We start from the raw sequence: 20132 nt of genomic DNA, 5'->3' as shown, positions 1-20132 counted from the left end.
CGCCATTGTGGGAGTGGCGTCTCCCGTGCTGCGTCAGAGGGCTGAGGTGAAATGTGGGCGGACGTCCCACGTCACCAGAGTGCTGTTTACTTCCGGGTCTGCGAGCACAGAAGGGAGAGTGTCGTGCGGACAGGTGAGCTGGGAGACCCTGGGATTCAGAAACGGACGGCAGGAGAGGCCGAGGGTAAGTGCAGTGTAGAGAGGGAAGGGAGAAACCCCGGGGGAAGAAAGAACTTGGGGAGAAGGGGGCGGAGAGGAAGAAATTAGGGCCAAGTGTATTTGGAACAGGAGCGAGGGAGATACTGAGGAAAATACAGTAGAAGAGGAAAACTACACTGGGGGGGGGGGGATGGGAGAAGGGCAAAGAGAGCATGTGGTGAAAGTAGTTAGCAGAGTTTAAAAATGGTTTGTCTAATTTCCTAAAAGAAAAAAAATTCCCCTCTTAAAGTCAATCAATTTGTACCTTTGCTTAATCTTTGTAAACCGCATAGAACTTCACGGTATTGCGGTATATAAGCTGTTATTATTATTATTAAGATGGACTTGGAAGAATTCTCTGCTTATTTCTAGGATAAGCAGCATAAATTCTGTTCGCTCTTCTGGAATCTTGCCAGCGGTGGCACCTGGCATCACCGCGCCGTGCACCCCCCTACTCTTCCCTGCTGCACCTTGCGCTTCCCGACGCTTGAATGCCTCCCCCGCCCCCCCCATACCCCTTGAAATGTTCGCCGGCGTGAGCAGCGTCCTCTACCAGCTGTTCATGCCAGCCTTGGCTCCCTTCTGACATCGCATCCTGGTCCCGCAACCAAGAAGTGACATCATAAGGGAGCTGAGGCCAGTGCGAGCAGCAGGTGGAAGATGCTGCTCACGCTGGCAAACATTTCAAGAGATGCTCGGGAGGAGGAGGAGAGTCGTTGGCGCCCCGTGAATATGGCACCCGGGGTGGTCCCCACCCCCTCACCACACCACTGCTTGCCAGATTCTTGTGACCTGGATTGGCCATTGTTGGAAACAGGATACTGGGCTTGATGGACCTTATGTTCATATGTAAGTGTACTGGGGATGGAATGGGAGAGGCAGAAGAGATTGGGGTAAATATACTATTGATGGCGGAAAAATCCTGGGATTACTGCACTGCAAAGGGAGAGGAAGCCAGGAGACAGGAATACTGGAGGAGGTGGGGAAGGAACTTTAGCTATACTAGGTCAGACCAATGGTCTATCTAGCCCACTATCTTGCTTCCAACAGTGGCCAATTCAAGTCACAAGTACCTGGCAGAAACCCAAATAGTAGCAAGATTTCATGCTAGCAAGCAGTGGTATCCTCCTTGTTTATCTCAGACTATGGAGATTTCCTCCAGAAACTTACTCAAACCTTTTTAAAACCCAAATGTGTTAACTGCTTTTACTACATTCCCTGGCATGGAGTTCCAGAGCTTAACTATTTGTTGACTGAAAAATATTTCCTCCTATGTGTTAAAGTATTTCCATGTAACTTAATTGAGTATCCCCTAATCCCAAGGGAGCCCATGATCAACTAAAGCAGGGGAGGTGGGATGTGGGGAGAGCCTGAGGGTAACTGCACTGGGAAAAGGAAAGGATAAGGATAGAAACATAAAAATGAAGGCAGATAAAGAGCATATGGTACTTCTAGTCTGCCTATCTATGCCATCTACTATCTCTTCCTAACCCCTTAGAAATTCAGTGTACGGTACTTGTTCCAAGCTTTCTTGAATTCATATGCTTTTTGTCTCCACCACCTCCATTGGGAGGCCGTTCAATGCATTCACCATCTTTTCCATGAAAAAGCGTTTTCTGAAGTTATTTATAAGTCTTTTCCCAATTCACCTGGTATGCCCCCTCATTCCAGAGTTTCATTTCAATTGAGACTCGCCTCATTCGCATTTATGTCACATAGGTATTTAAAGATCTCTATTGTATGTATATCCTTGCTCCTGCCTTTCCTCCAAAGTATACATATTGAGATCTTTAAGTCTGTTCCCATATGCTTTAAAACAAAATCTTGGAAAATATATATATAAAAAGGGACTAAATCGCTATCACAAAAATAATAATACTTTGTTAGAAATTTTATGAAAATATTATGAAAAATAAATGGAAACCCTCAGGTATCAAAAACTGTGCTCCAATCACCATTAAGAGCAAGATTCTGTGTCTTGGACCTCTCAAAGGATGTATACCATCTAGTCCAGGCAATTTGCTACTGTTAAATTGACCCATTACATCATCCAGCATTACAGAGATTTGTTTGAGTTTCTCGTCTGCACCGAAAGAAGTATGAGGAGAGACTGGAAGACCTGAATATGTATACGCTTGAGGAGAAGAGGGACAGGGGAGATATGATACAGACATTTAAATACTTGAACGTTATTAATATAGGATCAAATGTTTTCCAGAGAAGGGAAAATTGTAAAATTAGAGGGCATAAATTGAGGTTGTGGGGAGGTAGACTTAGGAGTAACAGTAGGAAATTATTTTACATGGAGAGGGTGGTGGATGCCTGGAATGCCTTCCTGAGGGATGTGGTGGAAAGGAAATCAGTGATGGAATTAAGGAAAACATGGAATAAACACAGATGATCTCTAATTAGAAAATGAATGGTATACTGTATATTGAAGAACTAAGGTCGATACTGGGCAGACTTGTATGTTCTGTGTCCCGTATAAGATGGGCTAGGGAGGACATTGATGGAAACTCCAATAACTTGGAACATGAGGAAGCTGCTGGGCAGAATTTATGGTGTGTACCCACAAATGACAAGATAGTTGGACATTTCAAGAGATGACAGGAGTCGCCATTCAACATATCACAAATATTTGGAAAAATCACAATAGACTCAATTATAATTTCTGGTGGAACTCATTATGTCACATCTATAAAATGGAAAGAACAATAGCTATACAACAAGGGAATTATAATAATTTTAATAAAATTTGGGAGCCATTAACATCTTATTGTAATGAGTAGACACCATTTTCTATTGAAATATACACTGTCTAATGTTGGGAGGGGGGAGGTTTTATATATTATTATTCATACTGGGAAAAATAATAGCGGGAATGATGGGAGGGAAGAGAGATAATTTTATGTATTATAAGATAAATTAGAAAGATTATCAAGTGATATATTTAATTTTAATGTTTTGATGTTTGTACACTTGATGTAAGATTGAAAATGAATAAAGATTAAAAAAAAAAAAAAAGATAGTTGGAAGGGCTGGAGTTAGCTTCAATGACAGCTCCAGTAGTTGGCACCTAAGGACAGTCCTGGGTGGACTTTATGGACTATGGCTCAGAAATATCAAAGAAAAAAGACAATTTAATTTCATCATGAATTTTTAATGCATGTAACTAATGGGCAGACTGGATGGACTGTTCAGGTCTTTATTTGATGTCATTTACTATGGGCTAGATTCACTAAGCAAACCGATCGTGTACCGATCGGTTTGCGACCCCTTAGCGACCAAATTCCTCTCCGGCCCGATTCATTAACCTCTCTGCCGATCATCCTCTGATCTGTGCATGCAAATGAGGGGAGGGACATTCAAAAGTAGGGAAGCCAGCGATTCACAACACAATCAATCCGATCTGACTGGGCTGGCTGATCAATTCCAAAAGCGACTGCTGGGACCAGTCGTTCAGTAGTTTCCGACTGCATATCCTGCTCTCTGCCCCAACTCAAGCAGAAGTCTCCTGCTCTCTGCCCCGAAGCCCTGCTACCCTACACTGCCCCGAATCTCCCCAAAGTCCTGCTGCCCTGCACTGCCCTTCCCCGCCCTGCAAGCCGCAGATAAAAAGCGGGTTAAAACCATGGGCTTGCAGGGCTCAAAACTATTTAAAAAAAAAAAAAAAAAAAAAGATCGTGCCTCTGATGGGCATGCACAGACCATCTGCAGATGGTCTGCGCAGCTCGCACATGCACGATCCATGCAGGCAGATGGGGGCGTTCCTCCGATCGCCCCCATCTGCATATTTTACTTTTGTGAATTCATCGGACCTGCCCGGGTCGGGCTCGATCGGGCAGGTTAGTGAATCCAGCCCTATGTTACTATGTTAAAGATCCCTGATACATCAGTGGGGTTTTCATTTGAAAGTGACTGTAAATCAATTGAAAATCATAGGAAACATAACATCACAAAAATTGTCCCACTAGTGTCGTGTCCACCAAATTATAAACAGTGTCCAAAATTGACCATGTTTTGTAACTGGATTTCAGATTTTTCTATTCCCGACAAAGGAAGAGATTCCGAAATGGAGCTCTGTTGAAACCATGGTAGAGTCTTATGAAGAGGAGCATATTTTTTTCATTTACTTGGTGAAAGCGAATTTACAGCCAATTTTGGACATTGTGAATTTATTTTGGACACTGTTTATATTTTGGTGGGCTTGACACAATTGGGGCAATTTTTGTGATGTTTTGTTTGCTGTGATTTTCAATTGATTTATAGTCACTTTCAAATAAGAAAACCCATTGATGTATCAGGACCTTTAAACTTCCTTTAAGAGGTCCAAGACTCAGCACCTTGCTCTTAACGGTGATTGGAGCTTGGTTTGTGATAACAGAGCTGGTTTCCATTTATTTTTCATAAAATTTCTAACAAAGTATTATTATTTATGTATTTTTGTGATCGCTATTTGGTCCTTTTTAAGATATATATACAGTCAAACCTCAGTTTGCGAGTAACATGGTTTGCGAGTGTTTTGCAAGATGAGCAAAACACTCAGCAGACTTTTGTCTCGCAAACTGAGCGCCGCCCCAATAAACGAGCACTTATAGCTGCAGGCAGCGCCGCTTCAAGGAAATGCCTCTTCTGTCTGCCAGCCGGCCTTCCGCACCAAGTGCCTTCTGCCATGCGCCGTCCCACATGCGCATTATGTATAATCACGCATAGCGTCGGTCATCGATGTGCATGTTTTTACATAATGCGCATGTGGGACGGCGCTCGTCTACGTGGGCTCAGAGGTTCTCCAACGTGGTGCAGGAAGCTGGTTGGCGAACGGAAGAGGCATCTCCTTGAAGCAGTGCTGCCTGCAGCTGTACAGGGACCCCGATGGTTGCGCACAGCTGGCCACCTACAAACTGCAGCACCCGGCACCTGACAGGTACACACCCCTGGGCCACCCCTTGCCACTTCCTCCCAGTTCCTTAGCACCTTTTGGGTTGTGGAATGAATTGTCAGCGTTGCCATTTTTTTCTATGGGGAACTTTGCTTTGGTATACGAGTATTTTGGATTACGAGCATGCTTCTGGAACGAATTACGCTCGTAAACCAAGGTACCACTGTATATACATATATATATATTCCAGGACTTTGGGGTCCTTTAACTAAGGCGCACTAACCGATTTAGCGCGTGCTAAATCAGTTGGGGTGCCTTAGTAAAAGGACCCCTTTGTTTGGTGGTTATTTTTCCTGTGAAATTGTTTGGGTTATATTTAGTGAAACCTACATGCTTTATGACAAATGGGTAACGAGCTTTAAGCAGGTACATTAGGGGAAGTGTAGGAAGAAAGTAAGGGAGCCCAGGATCAACGGAAACAGGGAGAAGAAAGAGCTTGAGGAAGATGGAGGAAAGAGTTCAGGAGTGGGTATACCAGGGGAAGTAGAATAAAATGGTGGAGGTGATTGATAAGCAAAGTTGGAAGACATTTCAGTCCCTTTTATCAAGCTGTGCTAGAGGTTTTTAGCGCAGGCCAGTGAGGCAAATGCTCAGATGCTCAAAGGGATTTACCGCATTTACCGCACCGGCTCAGGTTAAAAACCTCTAGCACAATTTATTGATATATTAAAACTAAAATGGAATTTAATATTAAAGCAGTTGTTGTAGTTAAATCAATAGGAATAGGAATTTGTGCTCTGATGAGATTATATATTTGATATTCTTTGGCCTTTAATTTTTATCTGTATATATAACTTGTTATCATTTAGTCATTTAATTATTTATCAGTATATTTGTTCAGTTATTTATATATTTATTGCTCACTTATTTATTTGTTCAATTGATTAATTTTTATTTATTTATTTAATTTACCCCCCCCCCTCTTCTACGAAACTGCGCTAGCAGTTTTTAGCGCAGAGAGCCGCGCTGAATGGCCCGCGCTGCCCCTGATGCTCATAGGAACTCTATGAGCGGTCGGGAGCAGCGCGGGCCATTCAGCGTGGCTCCCCGCGCTAGAAACTGCTAGCGCAGTTTAATAGACGAGGCCCATAGTTTATTTCATTACTCTATGAATCGTTTACTTTTGTATTTATATTTATATGTTATACATAGTAACATAGTAGATGACGACAGTTAAAGACCCGAATGGTTCATCTAGTCTGCCCAACCTGATTCAATCTAAAAATTTGTTGTTTTTTCTTCTTCTTAGCTATTTCTGGGCAAGAATCCAAAGCTCTGCCCGATACTGTTCTTAGGTTCCAACTACTGAAGTCTCCGTCAAAGCTCACTCCAGTCCATCTACACCCTCCCAGCCATTGAATCCCTCCCCAGATTGTACTCACTCATTTATATTTTGTACACTGTATTTTATTTAATAAAAATGATTTCTACTAAAAAAGCTCTAGCGCAGCTTGATAAAAGGGGGCCCTCCATGAGATAAGTGAGATCATAAAGAAGTGCATTTTCTGGTCAAAGGCTACTGTTGTTACTATCATTTATCATTTCTGTAGTGCCCCTACTAGACCTATTATGTGGATAATGGGAAGGAAGAACCTGTGTTTGGGGTTATAAGACATGTGCTCTTCGTATCAGGCTGGATTTGATTTAAATCACTAGTCATTAAGTGTTATTGTTGTTACTAATGATATATTCCTGTAAGTTTTCAAAATGAATAAAGAATATAAAAAAAAAAAAAAGGCTTGATTTAAATCATGCCCCTGACATTATGAATTCATTACCATAATGGAATTCTTTGCAAACAAATTTAAGCATTTAGTGCTCCGGGCTATGGTAGAAACCTCTACTGTGGCTTGGTAGAAACCTCTACTGTGGCTTAGTAAAAAGGGTGGGGGGTAAAATTTTGCATGAATATATAGCCCCATGCTGATCCTTATTTCATGATGAATAACTTTTGGACTATAATGTATTTTAAATAGAAAACTAACTTTAGATAGATTTTTCATCAAAAAAGTATTTTATTTAAAAAATCCAATTTAAATAATTGATTTTTATCCACCTCTGCTTCTTATTCAGCTCTTTGGCATCCCTTTCCCCTTTACAGCAGCCAGCCTGGTGGCAAGTGAAGCAGAATGGCCAGCCCAGCAGGAGGCAGCAGGAGCCTGACAGGCACAGAGTGGGCAGGTTTCGAGGAGAACCTGCAGGTAAGAGTGAGAGCAACATGTTTCTCATGGCCCTGAACACTTGCAGGAATGGATGGGAGCAGCATTTCGTTTTTAGGTCCTTTTTGCACAAATCAGTACAGAAATGAACTTCACTCGTATGCTGGGTATGACGTCAGTCTCTCAAATATACTGGTAGTGCTGCTCTCCTTTCATTGAGCAAAGAGTTAAGTGAAGTAACATGCCCAGGATTGCTCGAACACTTTGTAATCAAGCTGATGGTGTCCAGTACAGTTTTACTTACTTTAGATTTGTATTGCACCTTTCTTAACAAACTCTGGGCAAAATATCACTGTCTTTTTTTAATTTATTTTTCTTTCTTTCTTTCTGCCCTGTTTTCTTAGTTTCTGATTGCACATGCTGGTATGTGAGTTTCTCTTTTCCCTACATGGCACTGATGCCTCTGTTAGTACACTTTTCCCCTCCCGATTTGCGGTTTTAGGACTTGCGATTTCGATTATTCGCGATTTCCTAAAACCAGAATCACCCCCACCTCCCTCCCGGACCTTACCTGGTTGTCTAGCGGTCTTTCAGTGCAGGAGCGATCTTCCTACGCTCCTGCCCCATGCTGATTACTCATTCAAAATGGCTTTGGGTGCATGTACACCTTGCTGTCTGCCCTCTTGTTTCATGATAATGATGTTTTCAATCTGATGGCAAACTCAGTTTGTCTGTCCCAGGAAACATCTTGTAGGATGAAACCAGGCAGTTTATCAGTGTATAGCTTTGGGGGATATTACTTGGGTTTTACTTTGGGAGGAGTGTGCTTATTAAAACTCATTATGTTTTTAGTACAGTAAGTGAAGTGAGTGTGTAAGGTCTCATGTCTTTGGTATAGGGAAGAGGGACTGCAGTGAGTGAGGTAAATGTACAGGGTGTCATGATGCTCCTTCCTCTGAAAAATGTATCTTAGACTTCTAAATAATGGCATAAAATCTAGGGAAAAACATGTCTAGCAAAGGTCCCCAATTCAGAATTCCCTCTTATTATTCACTGATCAGCCACACAAAGTACACAGAGGAAATAGAGAAAGATTCTTGTATTTACAAAGATAAAGTGCAAGAACAAGGTGTAAACGGAAGTAAAGTTTTAGAACAATTTACAAGTCCTTAATAGAAACATTTAGGATAATATAAAATGAAAAGAAGTCAGATGAAACAATACGCACGTCCTCCTGGCCAAAACCACCTGTAACTCAGCTGATAGTGATTACAGAACTTAAATTATCTATATGTCCTGAGTCTGTTGATATCGGATTATCTCCTCAGATAGGCAGCTGGAATGGCAGGTGCAGATCACGGTAATCTAATGTTGTATTGGCACATGTTGTTGTCATTATTATTTATCAGGATTTATTAATCACCTTTTCATGATTCACCCAAAGTGGTTTACAATACATTGGAAGAGTAATCAGGTACTCTGGTATTTTTCCCTATTTGTCCTGGCAGTCTCACAATCTAACTATGTGTTATGATCATTGTGTGAGTCCTATACCTTTTGCAGGTGCATCTTATAAATGATTTCTTATCAGAGATAGCTTTCTTTTCATGATACCATCAAAACAGTTGATTGGGCTGTGCCCTTTTGTTGTAGTTATAGCAAACCACAAGAATGTATTTGAGGTCAAATTTGGATATCCTGTAATTCCTTGAATAGCAAGTAGTATGGGGCTGAATAAACAATAGCCCTTGTTCAAGGTTATCTGCATCCCTTCAAACTGAGTCAGATGTGTCACTGAATAGACAGTTCCTTAGTAATATAGCTAGGAGTCCTTCACAAATATAAGGTACAGATCTTTCCATACAGAGCAGTCAAGTGACATCATAAGCCGGCACCATAGGTTTATAAGATAAGTCTATGATACTGGTCTGATTATATTGTGGCAGGAGGCTTTCCCCATGCAATGTCTTTAGAGCAGGGAGGAGGGACTGCCATGAGTGGGGTAGGGTGTCATGTCTCTTGTAGGGTGGAGAGACTGTTGTGAGTGGGGTAGGGTGTCATGTCTTTGGTTCAGGGTGGAGGGACTGTGATGAATGAGGAAGGGTGTTATGACTGGTTCAGATAGAGACTGTAGTAAGTAGGGTAGGGTGTTAAGTCTATGGTGCAAGGAGGAGGAGGGACTACAGTGATGAGGTGAACATGTCAGGTTTCATGACTGTCTCATACAGGGAGGAGGGTCTGCGGTGATTGACATGGAGAACATGGATGACACATCTGGATCTAGCTTTGAGGATATGGGAGAGATGCATCAACGGATGAAAGAGGAAGAGGATGTGGATGAGGAGGCTGATGCCACTGCGACTGTTGCAGATGAGGAAGATGGAGAGTTCCTAGGGATGAAGGGTTTCAAAGGGCAGCTTGGTCGACAGGTTGCAGATGAGGTGAGTCCTAGATTAAAGTGAAGAGACATAGGATCTCTTCATCAGGCCTTCCCATTTACTAGCCCTTTCCCCCCTTTTATGTTGGTGCTACTCATACACCTTTTTTGTACCCCCTCAGCATATTTCTGCTTGGTATAGCACCCCTCATCTCTTAGCAAGTGCATCTTTGCCTCTTGCCCTCCCCTCTGTGTTTGATGCATCTTTCCTGTCTATACTTTCTAGTACTAGGTATCAGAGGAGGGTTTTATTAATATTCTTGCCTGCACTAGAAAATCGGTGTAATCTTAAGGGCAAAGCGCACCACATTAATTTACTTATTAATCTTGTGTGTCAGTTGACATGGGAGTCAACCCAAATGTGAAGAACAAACTTCTTAAATAACATTGTTATTACAGATCCCCATTCTGAGAACGCAGGTCTAATCATATATACCACCCTGTGTGATTGTGCCAAGTTGTTATTTGCAGGATTTATTGCTTTCCGTCTTCATTGAGCGGATTGGCTGCTTTTTCATCTCTCCAGCATTTCATCCCTACTCCTGACAAAGATTCTGAAATGGGGCTCTGTCGAGTGGAGATAGAATGACAATGTGAACCTGATGGGACTCATCTGAGTTGAACTATACCTTAGCAACATTGTCTTAAGTATAGACAGTGATTTTTGCATCTTTTTCATTATTATTTTGATTGTTTTTGAAGCCTTCCTTCTGGGGGGGTTTAAAGCGCTTCTCAGTCTTTTTGCTTCCGCTTTGAATTCACACTCGGCGTTTCTGTGTTTATAAGCACTTATATTTAATTTTGAAAAAATTCTTTCGGATCATTGTGATGTATGGGGCAGTGTTTATTTAGACATTATTGGTCTGGTGCTAGTCATCAATAAGCATTTGCCCGGGACTAAAAATGAATCGAAGGGCTGACTGAGCTCGTACTGAGGTCCCTTTATCTTCATTATTTATATATTTTTCTTTATTAGATTGGACGCTGGTGTCTATTCTTATCGGGAGTTAAAAGCTTTTGCCAATTCTTTTTTATTTACTTTTTATAACATGACATTCAAGATGTTCAACAAAAGCTGAAATAATATCCAACATTGGCAACACTTATCTTCAAAGGTTGATACCAGTTTCCAGTGCTGGTGAAGTTTCCAAAACTCCCGACGCTAACTCTCATCAAAGCGTTTCAGTCTCAAAAGATCTTCTTTGGGGCTTTTAATTGCGTCAAGAGCCGTTACTGTTATAAACCTGGAAATTTTCGTTTGACAACGAGGGTAAAGTTTCTCCCCCAAAGAAGATCTTTTATCAACCTTTGTTAAGTGTTGCCAATACTGAATATTATTTCGGCTTTTGTTGAACATCTTGAATGTCAAATTATAAAAAGAGCATAAGTAGTTTAGATTTTGCAAATATGAAGTATTTGAGATCAGTTTATGTGCAGGGTGGTATATATGATTAGACTTGAGTTCCCAGAATGGGGATCTGTAATAACATAATGTTATAAGAGATCTTATGATCTGAACAAGAAAGGCACTATGATATGCTAGTTTAATATTATTTAAGAAGTTTGCTCTTCACAGTTGGGTTGTCTCCCATTTCAATTGACATACAAGACTAATAAGGAGTAAATTAATGTGGTGCTCTTTGCCCGTAAGACTACACTGATATATTTTCTAATGTGACAGACACTTTGTTCCTGAAACTGTGGGTAGTCAATCTATTCCCATGAGAATTCTTGTAGAGAGCCTCAGTATTCTTGTCCTCTGCCTTCATCCCTTTGTACACCGATTCCTCAGTTGTCTCTCTACAAGCGAGATGGTAGGAGCCATTTTTTTCTGCTTGTGTTTATTTTTCAATTAAATCTTACAATCAAAACAGTGTTTTTGGTGGCGATTACCTCAGAATGTCGGATCTGCAGGCTTTGTCAAACAGAGATTCCTTCCTCAGAATTTCGGGCTAAGGCATGGTCTTGTGCACAGTCCCATCTTTCTTACCGAAAGTGTTTTCCAGCTTCCATGTCAACCAAGAAGTGTGCTTGCCTGTCTTCACTCCTTTGGGATCATGGAAAAGTGATATGATGTGAAATGGTTAGATGTTCTAAGTATTACTGCGATATCTAGAGGTTACAAACAAATTTTGACCATCAGATCATCATTTCATACTGGTGGGGGCTGCTGTAAATGTCGACCAGCCTCGAAACAGACGATTTGAAGATGGATCTCTATGGCCATTTCTTCAGCCTATATTGGAAGGGAAAGCATTTATCTATGTCCGTCAAGGGGAACTCCTCTAGTAGCGTGGCTTCCTCATGGGCGGCATCTTCAGCGGTGTCCCTGGAAGAAATCTGTAAAACAACCACATGGTTCTTTTTTCATACATCCACAAAGTTTTACAGGTCGGGTGGACATAGTGGCCAAGAAGGACTCCACATTCGGATCATCTGTTCTATCAGCAGGCTCATCTGTCTTGCCTTAAACTCGGGGGACTGCTTTGATACGTCCCACAGGTTCAGGAATAAAGTGTCTGTCAAACTAGAAGGAAAGATTAGGTTCTTACCTCAGTAATCTTCTTTCTAGTAGACAAGATTACTGAGGTAAGAATCTAATCATTCCTTCCCTGCCTGCCCTCTCCTCCCACCCTTACCGCTGTTTTTCTCTCTGTACCTCCCCTTCCCCTCCCACAAGACTCCTTTTTCTGTCTGTACCTCCTCATCACCTTTCTTCCCATTCAGGGCAACTGTCCTGTTTATATCTTCCCCCTTCTCTCAGTGTACCTTTTTCTGCATCACCACCTCCCCTGATGCCCCTTTCCTTTCTGTTCCTCAGTCCTTTCTGTCTTCAGCATCAATGTTCTGTATGTATCTTCCCCATTGCAGTTTCACTTTCTTTTTATATAATTTTTCATACACTCCTTGCACCTTTTCTCTCTGTGAGATGCATGTTTCTTCCCTATGATGTGGTACCTCTTTCTACCTGTGGCTTTATTTACTGTACTGTACTTTATTGCTGTGGTTAAAAGGATTTTGTAGCAAGGATCCAGAACTGTGAGAGTTGATTTATTGAGACTGTAGTTTCCCTGACGCAGCGGCATTGGAAGCCGCGAAACATTGTCAGCGTCGGACAGCTTGAATGCTAAAAAGGCGCTCCAGGGAAGTTCTGTTTTATTGGCTAAATTTAGAACACAGCAAGTATTTTTGAAAGTTTCTATAGCTTATAAGGAATTAACTCTATTGTTCTGAATTGCACAGTGAGCATTTAGAAAGTTTCTATAGCCTGTACCATTTTTCTGAAACTGATTGAAACCAAGTTTAAACTTGAGAAAACAAAGGCACCAGAGGCAGTGGCGTAGAAAGGGTAGGAGGTGCCTGGCGCGTCCCCCCCCTTGCTCCTTCCAGCCCCCCATTCCACACTTGTGCTCTCCCTCCCCACCCTCATGTACCTCTAAATCTTCGCCAGCGCGAATGGCTTTGGCAGCATGCTTCTCATGCCAGCGTTGGATTTCCCTCTTGACGTCATTTCCTGGCTTTGTGATCCGGAAGTGATTCAAAGAGGAACCAGGCTGGCGCGAGCAACAGGCAGAAGTTGCTCACGCTAGCAAAGATAATACAGAGGTGGGGGGGAGGGATGGCGTGAGCGTGGTGGGGCGCGGCGGAGAGGAACCAGCGCCCCCACTGACTTTGCACCCGGTGCAGTCCCCATCCCTCGCACCGGCTGACCAGAGGGGAGGTTTTTATGCCAATGACTGAGCTAGGGAGTTTAGAGAAGTTCTCTGTATGACTCCTGTAAAAATTCTGAGGCTTTTCCTTCCCTCTGTTTGCCCTTTGTGCTGCCTCTGAATGATAAATATTAAGTGTGCAATGGTGTGTTAAACTGAAAGGTGTTAGCAAGAAAGTAGGAGCTGGCTCCAAGGCTAGAGCACTGTTACTGTACTCCTTTCTCCCCCCATTTCCCCCTTTTCTTTGTCTTCACCTCTCTCTTACTTAATGTGCTCATTTCAATCTTTCTCTTGACCTCTCTCTCTCTTATTTTTTTGCTGTCGGTACCTCTCCTCCCCCTTCCTTGAATGTTTCTTCCCCTTAACCCAGAAATGGGCAGATGGTGAAGACCCCAGTCTCTACATATTCTCACTTCCTATGGAGTGTCCTATACCCCATCTAATATACGGTTCATGACCCTCTGTGCTTATGTCAAGTCTTTTAAAAATTTGTTACTGTTTTTGTTTACAAAGAAATATTTTCTGGTGTTTCTCAAGTCTTTCAGGTCTAGAGCTTTCTTTCCAGTGGAAGATGCTTATACGGAGCGATTTGATTGTCTTGATTATATTTCCCTCCTCTCTCCTTCTCCAGGGCATATATATATATTTAAATCCTTCCCACTTCATGGAGTTTTTGGCCCAAACTCTGTGGGAACTTGTCCTACATGCAAAGCCTGTCCCAACCTGTAACCTCTGCTTCAAGGTACATGTTGGGACTCTAAACCCTGCTGAGGAGTCTGACACTTCTCTTCTCTCCTCAGATGTGGCAGGCTGGCAAGAGACAGGCTTCCAAAGCCTTCAGTCTATATGCCAACATTGACATACTCAGACCTTACTTTGATGTGGAGCCCCTCCAGGTCCGGAACAGGTATGAGCATTCCAAGGAAAGAAGCTTGTTCACTTTGGGATTCATTCAAGTTCTGAGAGCACACATTCTCTGTGACTCTCACCACCAAGTCACTTACACTGTCTCTCACCTTCACCCTGTGTTTCTGCACTTCTGCTCTTCCCATACATCTGCTTCCCCTCCCTTTCGTTCTACCCACATCCCTCGTTTCTTCTTCCCCTCCTGCTCTTGTCCTCACCCACCATCTCTGATCTTGCCCTCACTCTCACCCCATGTCTTTGCTCTTTCCCTGAAGCTTCTCTTGCTCTTACTGTCTCTACTTCTCCTCCTGTTCCTCTTGCTTTCACCCTTGAACCATGTCTTTGCTCCAGCTCCTGTTCCTCTTGTCTTTGCTCTCACTCTGTATCTCTGCTACCTCCTCCAATTTCTCTGTTTGCTCTTATCCTCACCTTGTTCCTCTGCTCTCACCCCGTCTCTTCTTCCCCTCCTGCTCTTGTCCTCACCCACCATCTCTGATCTTGCTCTCACTCTCACCCCATGTCTTTGCTCTTTCCCTGAAGCTTCTCTTGCTCTTACTGTCTCTACTTCTCCTCCTGTTCCTCTTGCTTTCACCCTTGCACCATGTCTTTGCTCCAGCTCCTGTTCCTCTTGTCTTTGCTCTCACTCCGTGTCTCTGCTACCTCCCCCGATTTCTCTGTTTGCTCTTATCCTCACCTTGTTCCTCTGCTCTCACCCCTTGTCTCTTCTTCCCCTCCTGCTCTTGTCCTCACCCACCATCTCTGATCTTGCCCTCACTCTCACCCCATGTCTTTGCTCTTTCCCTGAAGCTTCTCTTGCTGTCTCTACTTCTCCTCCTGTTCCTCTTGCTCTCACCCTTGCACCATGTCTTTGCTCCAGCTCCTGTTCCTCTTGTCTTTGCTCTCACTCCGTGTCTCTGCTACCTCCCCCGATTTCTCTATTTGCTCTTATTTTCACCTTGTTCCTCTTCTCTCACCCCTTGTCTCTTCTATCTCCCTTCTGCTCCTATTGCTGTCACCTACACCCTGTGCCCTACTCTTCCCCCTTTCTTTTTCTCTTGTGCTCATAACTGAATCTCTTTGTTTTGTCTTCAGGTTGCTGGAGTCAATGATTCCTGTTCGTATGATTAACTTTCCTCAGGTGAGTCTTATTTGTTTTGTTTGGTTCTATCCCTTGGATCTGGTCCAAGGAGGAGAATCAGTCCCCTAACCCTCATTCTTCAGGACCATTGCAATGTCTGCATCTCATTCTCTGATGTGATCCATGAATTCTCAGTGCTCAAAGTATTGACTGATTTTGAGACATGATGTATGACTAGTTTTGTCTTTGTGGTCCTCACCCTCCTCCCAGGAGTCCAGAGGAGTGTTCTTTTTTTTTTTTTTTTTTTTTGCACTACTGACCTACACATTTACACAACTAGCACTATGACTGGCTTATGTGCTTGTCCCTGTTCTTTTCATCCTAGCATTGAAATGTAGAAACTGATAGCAAATAAAGTTCTGGTGCAATGTGTCTAGGAGTCCTACAGTAGGTAGAAACATAGAAAGATGACGGCAGATAAGGACTACATCCCATCAAGTCTGCCCACACTATTTACCCATCCTCTTAAGTCTACTGACCCCCTAAAGTATAATTGTATAATTGTAATTGTACTGTCACTCTACTGACCTGCTCATTCAAGTCCATACCCTAGTGACCCTATCCCCTTTCTTTCTAGTTGTGTTGTAGAATGATGAAATTTATATTCTTCAACTCCACCTCCTTCACCAGTGGTTGTAGTGCCCCTTTCAGTCTTTCCTTTTGCTATTGAGTTGAGAAGGTGTTTTTCTGATCTGCTCTATCCTGGGAAGTAATTTCTGGAGAAAATAGATATTCTTGAAAGGGAACTGTGATTTAAAAAATTGCAGGAAAACAGGAAGATCCAGTCTTTTGCCTTATCTCACACTTTGTTGTTTTGTTCTCTCTGTTCCACTTTCATCTTCCTGGTCTCTCTGACTTGCATCCATGTATCTTTACTTATCCCCCTTCTCTTCCCATGTTCCATATTCTTCCCCTCCACATTTGTTTGTTTGCTCTTTCTCCCACCTCCTTTTGCTTTCTGTTGTCCATCTCCCCATATGCATTCCTTCCCGCCTTCCTTTATTGTTATGTCTCCTGCCACATTTCTCTCCTGTTTTTGGCTCTTTCAGAAGGTAGCTGGTGAACTGTATGGGCCACTCATGCTGGTCTTCACCCTGGTAGCCATCTTGCTGCATGGCATGAAGACATCTGGGACGGTCATTGTAAGTACTTGCCTTTTCTACTTGGCATGTACGGGAGGAGGACAGGATTACTCGGAAGAAGGAGAGCCAAATAAGCCAAATAAAGATCCTACTTTGGTTTCAAACTACAGGCCTATATCTTTAATAAATGTGGATAATAAACTTTTGGCGAAAATTTTGGCTTTGAGATTAGCCAAAGCTCTCCCACATATTATAGACACGCATCAGACGGGTTTCGTTGCTAAAAGACATTCCTCTAATAACTCTAGATTATTGTTTCATATGTTAAATTTATCAAAAAAAATGGATGAACCGGCTTTTACAGTTTCCTTGGATGCAGAAAAAGTGTTTGATAGGGTAGAATGGAATTTTATGTATCAGGCTTTAGAATGGTTTGGTATAGGTTCTGGATTTATACAAATGGTAAAAACATTGTATAGCTTCCCGATTGCAAGATTAAATATTAATAATATGATATCTGATGGTTTTCAATTGCAGAGGGGAGTTAGACAAGGTTGTCCTTTATATCCTTTGTTATTTGATGTTGTATTAGAACCCTTATTGTTAGCAATACAGCAAGCAAGGGGATACAGGGTATTCCATATTCTGATATGGAATATAAAATTTTGGCTTATGCGGATGATATTTTACTTTATTTGAGGAATCCAGAGTCTACCTTATCTTGTCTATTGGAATTAATTGATATGTTTGGCAAATTTTCAGGTTATAAAATTAATTGGAGTAAGTCTGAACTTATACCTTTAAATGTTCATTGTGTAAAAGGATTATTTGACACTTTTCCGTTCATATGGAAAGAAGAAGGATTTAAATATCTTGGCATTCAAGTTAAAAATACAATTGAAGATACAGTAAAAGAAAATGAAAAATTTGTATTGAAAAGAGTTACAGAGTTATGTGAGCAATGGAATCCGTTACATCTTTCTTGGTGGGGGAGAGTTCAAACTATTAAAATGATGATCTTGCCTGTAGTTTACTACCAAATGAGTATGATACCTATTTATTTTCAGGGGTCCTTTTATAAAAAGCTTAATAGCATTTAACGAATTTTCTTTGGCTTGGTAAAACGCATAGAATAGCTTTGGTATCTTTGCAAAAATCAATTAAGGAGGGAGGGGTAAATTTTCCAAATTTTTATAGGTACCATCAAGCCTATATTTTACGTCAGGGTATGTATTGGATCCTCCCAGAACTGATAGATAATGCACCGGATTGGTTATATTTGGAATGGCGCTTTATGTTTCCCCTAAATTTAGTTCATCTTCCAAGTATCAACATGCCTAGAAGATACAGAGAAAATAAGATATTAATGGATACTTGGAAAACGTTGAGGTTTATTAGTAAATTAACACCTGTCCCAATAAACAAGTCAACTAATCAATCTTTATGGATAAACTCCAAGATTAAAATTGGCGGAGCTCAAATCCTTTGGAAGGACTGGATTATTGCAGGCATTAGATCTCTGAATGATGTTATTTCGGAAGGTAAACTGCTGGAATTTTCACAATTGCAACATAGATTTGCTCTTAGTAAAAAACAAAGTTTTAAATGGTTGCAATTGAAGCAGGCCATTCAGGTTGGGTTCCCTGAATGGAAAACATTGAATAATCAATATAGTTTAGAGTTCTTATGCTTCCAAGCAGACTTCCTAGGGCATCAAGCCGCATTGTGGTATAAATTAATATCTGAATATTTGAAAAAAAACCAAAAAATGATCTAAGAGACATTTGGAGCATTGAGATTAAGCATTAAATTACTCCATCTCAATGGCCACTAATTTGGTCTTGGAGAATGAGATGTACAGTGTCAGCATCTATGAGACAAACTTGGTTCTTTTTATTACATAGAGCTTTTTGGACCCCTATACGTTTACAAAAATTAGATAGTTCTAAGTCCAATAAATGCTGGCACTGTAATCTGGAACCTGGGACGTTGGATCATTTACTGTATCATTGTCCCTACATTAAAAGTTTTTGGAATGCAATTTGGCCACAAATTAATAAATTGATGGAAAATTATGTAGCAATATCATATGATACAGTGTTATTTGGAATGATGATGAGAAAAAAAAGTCAAATTTCACCAGAAAATAACAAGCTTTTTACTAGTCATGACAGGGGTTGCCATTCAGCATATAACCAATAACTGGAAGAATCATAGTAACCTTAATTATACATTTTGGTGGAATACAATTTGTCATATATTCAAAATGGAAAGAGTAATAGCAATACAAAGAGGGACATATCCTAAATTTATAAAAATATGGGGGCCATTGACAAAATATTGTACTGAATGAATAGTAGGATTAATCTTCTTCTTTTCTTCTTTTTCTTGTCTTCTTTATGGCACACATGGAGGGGGGGGTAGTGAAAATAATTTTACATAACGTGTTATAATATGGTATAAAATATGTATAAGGTGATTGGAAAGTACTTGAAGGGTGGGGGTGGGAGAGGGGATAAAAAAATTTGTTCAGAATATTATGTAATAGATATAAAAGTGATATTGTGTATTCATTAGTTGTAACTCAATATTTTGTACACTTCATGTAAAATATGAAAATGAATAAAGAATTATAAAAAAAAAAAAAAAGAAGGAGAGGGGAGGTAGTATAAAGAATCTCCAGCATGAATGACTGGACCATAGAGAGAAGTCAGTGTAGGACCAGGGGTAGGCAATTCTGGTCCTCGAGAGCCAGAGCCAGGTCAGGTTTTCAGGATATCCATAATGAATAGGTATGAGATGGATTTGCATGCACTGGCTCTTTGAGATGCAAATCTATCTCATGCATATTTATTGTGGATATCCTGAAAACCTGACCTGGCTCCGGCTCTCGAGGACTGGAATTGCCTATCCCTGGTGTAGGAGATCTGAGATGCTGGGTGGGAATTAGTATGAAAAATATGGGGCCCTGGGACAGATGGAAGTATGAGGTAGGGGGTGCTGATTTAAAATGGATAAAATTGAGTCAGTAATGTATCTTGATTCTCAGAAAAATTTTGCCAAAGTTCTCATGAGATTCCTGAGAAAGCTAAAAAGCCATGGGATAGGAGGCAATGTCCTCTTATGAGCTGGTAACTAGAAGATCCATCAAGCCCAGTATCTTGTTTCCAACAGTGGCCAACCCAGGTCACAAATACCTGGCAAGATCCCAAGGAGTATAACAGATTTTATGCTGCTTGCTCTTACCTAGGTAAGGGCCTAATTTCTTCATTTTATGGGATCCTATCAAGTACTTGTGACCTTGGATTAGTCATTGTTGGGAACAGGATACTGACTTGATGGGCCTTTGGCAATTCTTTTTTTCTTAAGAGTGTAAGAGAAACATGGTCCTGAGGTGGCAGAGGTAGTGTGAGAGAACCTGGACTGTGGGATAGATAGTACAAGATGGTACAAGAGAGCTAGGGAATGGAAAGGAAGGCAATACAAGAGCCTTGGGATAGGTGAGAGCGTAAGGAAGAGGGAAGATGATGCAAAAATGTTGGGCCCCAGTATAAGGTTGTATG

General features: G+C 41.4%; 1 protein-coding gene across 4 annotated transcripts in view; it reads left to right on the top strand.

The window, feature by feature from the left end:
- The window catches only part of YIPF3 (Yip1 domain family member 3), a 34079-nt gene continuing 13947 nt past the window's right edge, over positions 1-20132 (top strand). Inside the window, exons 1-6 of one of the 4 annotated variants that reach the window (XM_033937082.1) lie at positions 1-133; positions 7211-7338; positions 9525-9737; positions 14244-14350; positions 15442-15487; positions 16537-16629. In XM_033937082.1, the coding sequence (XP_033792973.1) occupies positions 7267-7338; positions 9525-9737; positions 14244-14350; positions 15442-15487; positions 16537-16629 (531 nt within the window). In that variant the 5' untranslated portion in view covers positions 1-133; positions 7211-7266. Of the gene's footprint in view, positions 185-7210; positions 7339-9524; positions 9738-14243; positions 14351-15441; positions 15488-16536; positions 16630-20132 lie in introns of all 4 variants that reach the window. The other 3 variants (XM_033937084.1, XM_033937085.1, XM_033937083.1) reach the window with 3 other exon arrangements.

This window comes from Geotrypetes seraphini, chromosome 3, assembly GCF_902459505.1.
Source record: "Geotrypetes seraphini chromosome 3, aGeoSer1.1, whole genome shotgun sequence".
Classification (NCBI taxonomy): Eukaryota; Metazoa; Chordata; class Amphibia; order Gymnophiona; family Dermophiidae; genus Geotrypetes; species Geotrypetes seraphini.
The sequence above is the reverse complement of the archived record's forward strand: the minus strand, read 5'-3'. Positions and strand labels throughout refer to the sequence as shown.